We start from the raw sequence: 9,365 nt of genomic DNA, 5'->3' as shown, positions 1-9,365 counted from the left end.
CGTAAAGGCCATAATTCTGATACATGTATGTTTCTGTGTGCAACAGCGACATCTAACAGACCTTCCAGTAGTTGGGTAGCAATCATTACATACGAAATACCGTCTTCTCAAATCAGATGATGTACCTAATCAGCCTAATACACTAATAATTAAAATCAAGAATTAGAAGAGAGAAATAGGAGCTAACTATAATGATGAATCTGGATCAACAGAGAAACCACAAGTTAATGGAAGCATATATTTGAAAGTAGTCATAGAAGTAGAGAGAGTGGGGGAATGCACATGTGAATGGTTGGCACTTCTTAACTTGTGCCTAGCAGACAGTAGTGTCTGTCAAGGATTGTTTCTCAATTCTCTGACAGACATGGCAAACTTCACAGCTAGTTTAGAGTTGGTGGCCTTTACTTTTCATGTAGGTGGGTTGAGCTGAAGATGGCGAATTGGGGTGCATTGCTGCTAGTCGGTCTGTTGAAACTCGTTTCTGCCCAATAAACGTAAGACATACATATGTTCGTCACAGCTGTGAGACTTTTGTGGATAGGGGTATTATGAGTGTTAAAATAAGGAGCTTATGAGACGTGGTGATGTTTGCAACAATATACTAAAGCTTTCCTAAAAACTTTGGTAATCTTTGGTGTCTTTAACCCCATGTTTTATTGGTATGTGTTCCAGTCATAAAATGAATTTATTTGTAATGGTCATATTTTCAACCACTTTCCTCTCGATACTTGTCGGCCGTTGCCTACGCGAGTCAACCTACACCTAATGGAAATATCAAAAACAAAACACGTTACTATGGTCAATACGGTCTCGAAATGGATGGAAATAGATCCTGTATGGTTTTCAAGGGTACTTTGTACCATTCCTCCTGCAAATTATTAACCAGATCAGGTAATGATGAGGGGAGCGGATAACTATCACAACTTTGTCACTACAGTAGAGCCATGGGCTCAATATTACTGAGAGCTTTTGACATGTAATCTCGGTCAGATGCAGGAAACAGTATGAGGCAAGACTCATCAGAAAAAATGAATTTCTTCTTTTGCCCCATAGCCCACGTTTTATAGCTTCGGGGCCACATTTACCTGTTACGGGAATTTATCAAAGTATAAGTCAATGGGGAAGTAACACAACCCACCTACTGCAAATAATTTTTAAAACGTTGACCTAGATTTCTAAACCTCTAAGGATGCCTTCATGGAGATGACATTTTAACAACCGTAATGCTACATTTCGAGCAGGCAACAGTCAAAATTACATGCTCAAGACAAGAATTAAAAGATAAAAAAATTCCAGCTTTCAGTACCGTATGTATACAACGTTAGACCGGTAGGCTGTGTTATTTCTCCGTTGAAACTTACGTACGGTTGGTGAGAGACAGACATGTTCAAAACAGCAAAGTACAATTGCTCATTTTCAGAAATTTATTTACATAGACAGTGGTTGAAAAATATCTACATTCAGTAGTTGCAGACAATACAATTATTCCTTCATCTAACTGTACTGCATTCGGCAATAGATCATATTAAACACTGTGTTGACATCCTCATTAATGTCTTCTGTGGTGAACACGGAACGTCTTACTTGTTGTACTAGCTGGGCAATTGCTTGCTGCTAAAGACTTCTGCCATGAAGAAGGCCGATGCCTTTGGCGTCCTCGTTCTGTTTGGACTGCTGAAATCCACCTCGTACAGCCCAGACTTAAGTCTGCATAGTAAACATGAGAGTGTTTATTTAAAAAGTCACAATCCACATACGCACGTCTGATATGTACTATCACTAATATTGGATGAGAGTATGAGAACATTTACAGAAATGAGCAGCTATTAAAACTAGGTACATTGTACTAAACTGGAAAGTATCTAGCAATATTATAGGGTTCAATATCTACCCCAGGTTTCAGTTTACCTATTTCACACATTGAAACACTACACAGGAGTAACAAATAACGAGTGTCTTGAGTTCAGCTTGGTAACGTGTTGGGTTAGAAATTTCTTACTTTAGTATTGCGGGTAGCTTGTTACAGAGATTTGTACGATCGTATATAGTTTCACACTGAACTGCACATTGCCATACAAATTGGAAATTTAAATTTTTATGAATTTAATATCTATGTTGCGTGCATCAGAGTTTAAGTGGCCTCATTTATTACTAGAAGTACCGTAATACGATTTTGTAATCATGCCTAAGTCCTTGAAGCGTTTAGTATCAAATTCATTGCAAACTTACAGTAGAAGTCGGTAGGGATACTACCTTATTCCAGGAGACTGAACCATTAGATAAGCAGTAAATCTGCGAAGAATACGTTAGGAAAGAAGACTGGTTAAGTTTAGAGTCGCGTCTCAAACGACTAGTTAATTTTAGATTGACCAGAAGGGGAGACTGTAGAAGAATGGGAGATGAATCCGTCAGGGACTTATTTATGGCTGGATTGCAACATTAACGTCGACCAATTTAGGGACACTGCAAAACTCCGAAATTAAACTGGGATCCTCCACCCGCTCCACGCCCACCCTCTCCCAAAATGCCACGAATGGTTTGTCGACGACAATGCTTCAGAGGTGGAGTAATGTGCTGGAGACATAACAGTACTAATTATCAACGTTAGTATAATATGTAGAAAACAAGCTGAAACGCAAAATTTGCTCCTCTGGTTTACATTCAACTCATTTTCTCATTATTGTAAATGAAGATGCCATGCTATTCAGGAGAAATTTATTCAGATTCTGAGCATTTCTTATTAATTGAAATTATCGATAAAAGAAAGCGATAACCCACAAGAGAATGTTTTTTGATATTGCATACTTTTGTTTTGCTTGTATTCCAACACAATAATATCAATGCAGTGAGACAGAACAGTTTCTGAAGTTACAAAGTTTATACTATTGTATAATATACAGCGCCTCCTAGCTGTATAAACGGGATTGCCTGTTGCCGGCTGGTGGTGCATTCTAAAACACATCGGGTAATGTTAATCCTTAGTAAATTGAGCCCTAATACTATCTTCTGCCGATCCCTTTAATTACACAATGTATAATTTTAATAAATTTTTTCCGTTTCTTCAGTAGATTAAGGCATTCTCTTCCGGGTAAGTTGATTCTTTCCAATTTCTTTTTCCTGCCTAATAAGTCAGAGTTCACGTCTTTGTCACGTTTGCTTGTGTGATAAGGAGACACTTCGGAAAAAATAAAAATTTATTTAGGAGTCAGCCTCGTTTGAGATCGCTGTAGCTTAGTTTGGGTTTGTACTTGTGGTGACTTATTTTGGTAAGGTGTTACGTTTCCTGTCATGGAGGTACGGCTCGTCTCGTGAATACACTATACATTTAACAGCGTGACACTATAACTCTTATGGTGACTGTTTTCGGAACGCCCTTCTTATGGACCGTCTGCAGTTAATCTAGTACCAAAACGCAACACAAGTAGCCATTTCTCAATCATCTGGCCTAGGTGTACTGGGTTATAACTGCTTTAATTTTGAATAAAATCGCCAGCAATGGCAGCAGAAGACTCCCGGCATTTGCAGATATCCACAGGACACGGGGCATGTAGCTGAAAAAATGTCATGATGATTTCTCCTATGGCAAAAGATTTCGGATTACTTCCCCATTCGTATTTCCGAGAGATGACTGAGCAGGGGAAGGCAAACATGATAAATTTATTCAATAACCAAAGAATGGATAACCTTCCACGTGTCGGAACGTGGAAGTTCAGAAGGATAGCTAGGACATCTGGAAAAGCAAATGCATAGACACTATTTAGATAAAGTGGGGGTTAATAAAGAGATAAGAGTATAAGGATATCCGGTACGACGAATATAGGGTAACATCAAAAGCAGCAGAGATATCAAGTTGAAATTTATATTAAATAGTGAAGTCTACGGTTCGTTAGAGATGTAAATAATTTGAGATTACGGCCATAGAAGCCAAATTTTTATATCTACAAACTTATTTTTAAAAACCTGCAAATGATCGTTTTATATGCATGTCAGTCCTGGTGGTCCAATAGTAAAGCATGAGACTGGAAAACAAGAGATGGCGCGATTGAGTCTTAGTCAGACTACACATTTTTCTGTCTCTTTCAATCTTCGTTCTAACTTAGCCTTCACCTCTCAACGATGTGACGAGTCACGAAAAACAACCCGTGTTTCTAATTCCACGTTAAACTGCAAGTCCCGTACCCTGGCTGGATAACTAGCGTAGGTTAGGAACACCCAAGTCGTCAGAGCGGAGTCCAGTAGAAACACTCGCACCAGGCCACCGAACCACATGAAGCTGTTATAATTATTCATAACTGAGTTTGTATGGCACTTTCAGGGCGTGATTCCTATTCACACATACCCAGTTTTTTGATCGTAACCTCTAGTAGAATAAAAGCAAATGCAATAAAGAGCAATATTAGCTAATCAAAACAATCGATTATAATTTTCGAAGGTAGAACTTGATGCATTTTCTTCTTCCTCCCTAAAATCATACTTGGTGAAGTGACGCAGGTGTTCGTAGTCTGATATTTGTACCATGGCTAACATAGCCTCAAGTTGCCTGCGATCGAAATGCCAATATTGAACATGTCGTAAAAAGTGCTATATTTTTCTATGGCATGTTTTGCTGAATTGTCGGAAAACATGATGCTGGTGTACTGAATACCTGTGGGATATAACTGCATGATTAAATATCAAGAACTTATTAAGAAGAGAACATTAGTTACATTTCTCTAGTGTAGAACATGATCCATTATCTTCTTGTCCCTGAAATGGTGCTTATTCAGGTACTCTTATTCACGCCTAGGATGAAGTTACCTGATTACTTAGCATGCTACTTGTGTAGAGTTATAGAACAGCTAAGATGTGGAGTTGGCATTGTGCAAATTAATTTGAGAGTTCACAGTCATGGCATAAGTTAAAAATTAATTTCATTCTATCAGGAGCTGGCAGTAATTCGGATTGTCTGATTCTTTGTGTCAGCTATCACTGATTATCTGTTTATCTTAATATTATTACCAACGTGCGTTGTGTACAATTATAGGCTTTATAACAATTCAGAAGTGGAAACAGCATTGGGCACGTAATCTAAGAGTCCACAGTCATGTTTCAGGTATCAGTTTTGACAGTTACGAGTATGTATGTGTGTGGAGAAGTAACATTGTGATACTTGATAAGGGTAAGATGTTGTATACAGTAGTCGAGATGTGGAAATATTTAATTTGAACGTCCATTGTGCCTTAGATCAAGAGTGGTACTGACACTGGACAACATACGTTAACAAGAGGTGCTTAACTTGCAAGAGAGAGAGAGAGAGAGAGAGAGAGAGAGAGAGAGAGAGAGAGAAAGACGGGTTCTGAAAAGAGGGAAGGTGGGATGGTGGGCGGGAGAGAGGGGGAGAGATGGAAAGAGAGAGGGGGGAATGAACTGCATCAATTTTAGCAAGTCAGTTAAAGCGTAAGTATTTGGTAAATGGTACAATACAGGCAATTTCGTTATTTGTTTAACATGGTGTCATTTACCATAATTCAGGTGCAGGTTACATATCTCGTTTTTTAAAAAAGTGGTACTATTTATTGAGAGTGACCATGGTGGGTACATACTGAGTGGCTGTTTCATCCACATTTGTATCTAAACTTTCCGTCTTCTGCATGATCTCATAGAAAGGAAGGTGTAGCTTATGACACTGGTCAAATCGCACAGTTCAAAACTGCTTTTAAGTCAAAGTGGCTAATTTATTGGTGGCTAATTTATTGGACTGTGTTGTCAATCGTGCTGCAAAGTTCAGTTCCATGTTTAAGTGCTATGTGGCAGAAATTTCATTGATAAATTGAAAATCCGAGCACCTCTTGGTGGTATTATGATACATTTGGTACATCTTCGATTAATATTGGTTTTCAACGTTTCAGTTATTTTGAAAGTATCTCTTAGATACCTGTGTTAACAACATCAATAACTTTTCCTCGAATATTTCTTCGAGAATGATTGTCAATTTACACAAATGTTAATTACAGGCACGATGTGTGTTTCAAAATTAAGTGTAGACATTGCTCTTCAGTTATAAGCTGCAGCTGAGAAAGGCCACGGGCCCAACAGGTTGCCGCTCTGTCGGGAAGAGGGGATAAGTGGAAAGATGGAAAGCATGCAGTTCTAAAATTGGAGGGGAAGAAACCGAAAACAAACTTAAATCGGTTGCCAATGTAAATTAACTACCTGGTGAAGGCTCGAAGATGAGAACCCCCTACATGGACATTTAGAAAAATGTTCAGAAATAATTACCATCTCACCGAACTTAATCATGGACAAGAAAATTTAGATAGATCAAGGAGAAGATGACAAAATCAGAGACAGATGACAGCTCTCACATGCTTCCTTGAAGGACTTCCAAATTTATCGTTTTGTATCTTCATGGGTGTTGTAATGGTTGTCACTGAGCAGTGACTTGCAAGCCTTAAATTTCCAGTGTTTCTACATATGGCTACGTAATTATCAACGACAATCCCACTAAAATAAATACATTTATCGAACACACTGTACATAGAGTTTGACTCGCATAAAGAGCTCGAATGTGACTTGCAGAATTTCCCAAATTGTCTCATTGATGCAAAGTCCAAATGACACAGTTGAGCGAGATCTTTGAATACAACTCAAAATTAGGAGTGTTAAATGATCGTTTAACTGCAAAGTCCCAACTATGAGGGGCAAATAATTACTTAGATACAAAGTACAAATTAAGTAACATAAATGAACACTTGGGTGGCCAGTCCAAAACAACTACTTCAGACAGATTTGGATGTTCTATAAACGGCTCCCTGATTAACATTGCTTGGTGGCTTACAGAACTAGAAAGTAACTCGAAGTAGTAGAGTGAAACCGAAACTAACTGGCTCTGAGCTGTGTGGCACCATAAATACCGGATGTGCGGAAGGTTAGAGGTCTCGTTTGCTTACGGACACGTGATCGGTGTAGGAAAATATTGCGTCGTCGGTGCTTTCCTGAAGCCAGCCGGTAAACACGTTGTTCTTTTCCTAATGTCAACGTCTGCCACAGTAGGCAATCGTCAGCCCTGGCCTGCGATAGAGCCTAAAGCCTAGGACACATTAATGGTACTTCTTCGGCGATTGATTACTTAATGTGTTAGTAACGTATATAACCTCAAGGAGTGATCTGATCTCATGAAACTAGTCGTGCTCCTGTAAACAAAAAACTTTATTTGCGGTTTATGTCTGGAAAATGGATTATTTAAGTAGTCGTTTCCCTCAACAGAAAACTATTTGTAACTTCTTTTTACCTGCTGCACCATCTTCTTCCCCACTGGGCATTGTCAGTGGATGCACAATATTTCATAGAATCGTGTTTAGTCTAGTCGGGGTGTGTGCACCGTTGACGACGCCTATGATCTGTATCTACTCTGTGTTGTTTACCTCTCGATTATGTGAACAGCCCAGTAAGTAATCGGAACACAATTTGAGGGTAAATTCATCTGAGGCAGTTCAAATAAGAAGGTGGCCAAAGTTAAGATAGCGTGAGGTAAATACTTGTGGGGTGCACTCAGCCTCGTGATGCCAATTGAGGAGCTACTCGACCGAATAGTAGCGGCTTCGGTCAAAAATATCATCATTACGATCGGGAGAGCGGTGTGCTGACCACACGCCCCTCCTATCCGCACCGGCCGGAGTGACCGAGTGGTTCTAGGCGCTACAGTCTGGAACCGCGCAACCGCTACGGTCGCAGGTTCGAATCCTGCTTCGGGCATGGATGTGTGTGGTGTCCTTAGGTTAGTTAGGTTTAAGTAGTTCTACGTTCTAGGAGACTGATGACCTCAGAAGTTAAGTCCCATAGTGCTCAGCGCCATTTGAACCTTATATCCGCATCCTCCACTGAGGATGACATGGCGGTCGGATGGTACCGGTAGGCTACTCGTGGCCTGACGACGGAGTAAGGTAAATGCTGGTAAATGAGTCATAGTAATATCACAATACACGTTATGTTTATGGAGTCAACAAATTGAGATCAAATTAGTTTTATACTATTCCACTGTCATTTAAACTAATCTAAGTTCAAACTGTCGTTTTGATGGATTAAGCAGCAATCAGGTGGTTTTCTTTTCTTTTGTATACCCTGTTGATCAGGGATGTAGTCTACACAGTGAATGATTGTCGTGAGAAACTCATTTATAGCTACGTACTGTCTTGGAGGGAGCGGAGCAGATGGGCCTGTCTCGAGGCTGGTATGTTGTCAGGGCTGGTGACAGACGAAAGAAGGTTGGGCAAGACGCCAGATATAATCGATTTCATAATACGTAATTAATGCAACATGACACACTGAACACTTGATCACTTAGAGTTGGCTGTCTCTGCGCTTTCAAGTGCCACACTGTCGAGGGTAAACCGTGAAGAGCTCGATAAGAGGAGAAAGCACCGCCACCAGATGGGACTGTAGTAGGTAACAACGTATTTATTGCCTGACTGGTCGCCGACTACTGCACACTACAACTGAGAAGAGACGGGACATCTACACATCACATGTAAAGCCACACCTTCAATGTTGTGTGCAGCCAATATTGTCCTCACACATGACAAGACACAGATATCATTAGGAACGCATCAATCCATTTACAGAACGCACGAAGAATGGAAAGTAATCACTTACATGAGTGTAATAGTGCCGTTATACAGCACACATAAAGGATCTAGTGAACAACAGCAGAAGATCCTAGAGGTGGTTTGCTGACGAAGCTGTTGTCTTTAGAAGGGTTACAATACCAGAAAACGACAGTGAAATGCAAGAAGACCTCCAAAGGATTAATGGTTGAAGCAGCTACATAATTCACTTCAATTCAAATATATTTAACATACTACGCACAAATGCACAAAAAGGCATAGAGATCCATTACTGTTAGGTTACGCTACTGAAGATAAATTACTGAGAACAGCAAGAACCCTTACATTCCAAGAGTAACCATTTGTCTCGATACAAAATGGAACACACATATAAAACTAGTTGTTGGAAAAGTACAGACCTGGCTGGAATCAATTGGACGCATCGCAAGGAAATGTATTACTCCAGGAAAGAAGCTGCTTGCACGACAGTTGTTCCATCGGTTGTAGAGTATTGTTCGAGCGTCAATCCTCACCAAGTTGGGTTAGTAGGATACATTCAAGAGGTGCAAAACAAAGAGCATTCTTTGCGTCACGTGAGCGTCTTAGTAAACCATAGTGTGAGATCCTTCAAATGGTTCAAATGGCTCTGAGCACTATGGGACTTAACATCTGAGGTCATCAGTCCCCTAGAACTTAGAACTACTTAAGCCGAACTAACCTAATGACATCACACACATCCATGCCCGAGACAGGATTCGAACCTGCGACCGTAACGGTCGCGCG

General features: G+C 40.0%; 1 protein-coding gene across 1 annotated transcript in view; it reads right to left on the bottom strand.

The window, feature by feature from the left end:
• Positions 1 to 1,410: 1,410 nt before the first annotated feature.
• LOC124622477 (myrosinase 1-like) overlaps positions 1,411 to 9,365 on the bottom strand; it is a 59,203-nt gene continuing 51,248 nt past the window's right edge. Inside the window, exon 11 of the mRNA XM_047148185.1 lies at positions 1,411 to 1,707. Within this exon, the coding sequence (XP_047004141.1) occupies positions 1,593 to 1,707 (115 nt within the window). The 3' untranslated portion in view covers positions 1,411 to 1,592. The remainder of the gene's footprint in view (positions 1,708 to 9,365) is intronic.

Source organism: Schistocerca americana, chromosome 7 (assembly GCF_021461395.2).
Source record: "Schistocerca americana isolate TAMUIC-IGC-003095 chromosome 7, iqSchAmer2.1, whole genome shotgun sequence".
NCBI lineage: Eukaryota > Metazoa > Arthropoda > Insecta > Orthoptera > Acrididae > Schistocerca > Schistocerca americana.
Note: the sequence above shows the minus strand (reverse complement) of the source record. Positions and strands in the feature narration are given on the sequence as shown.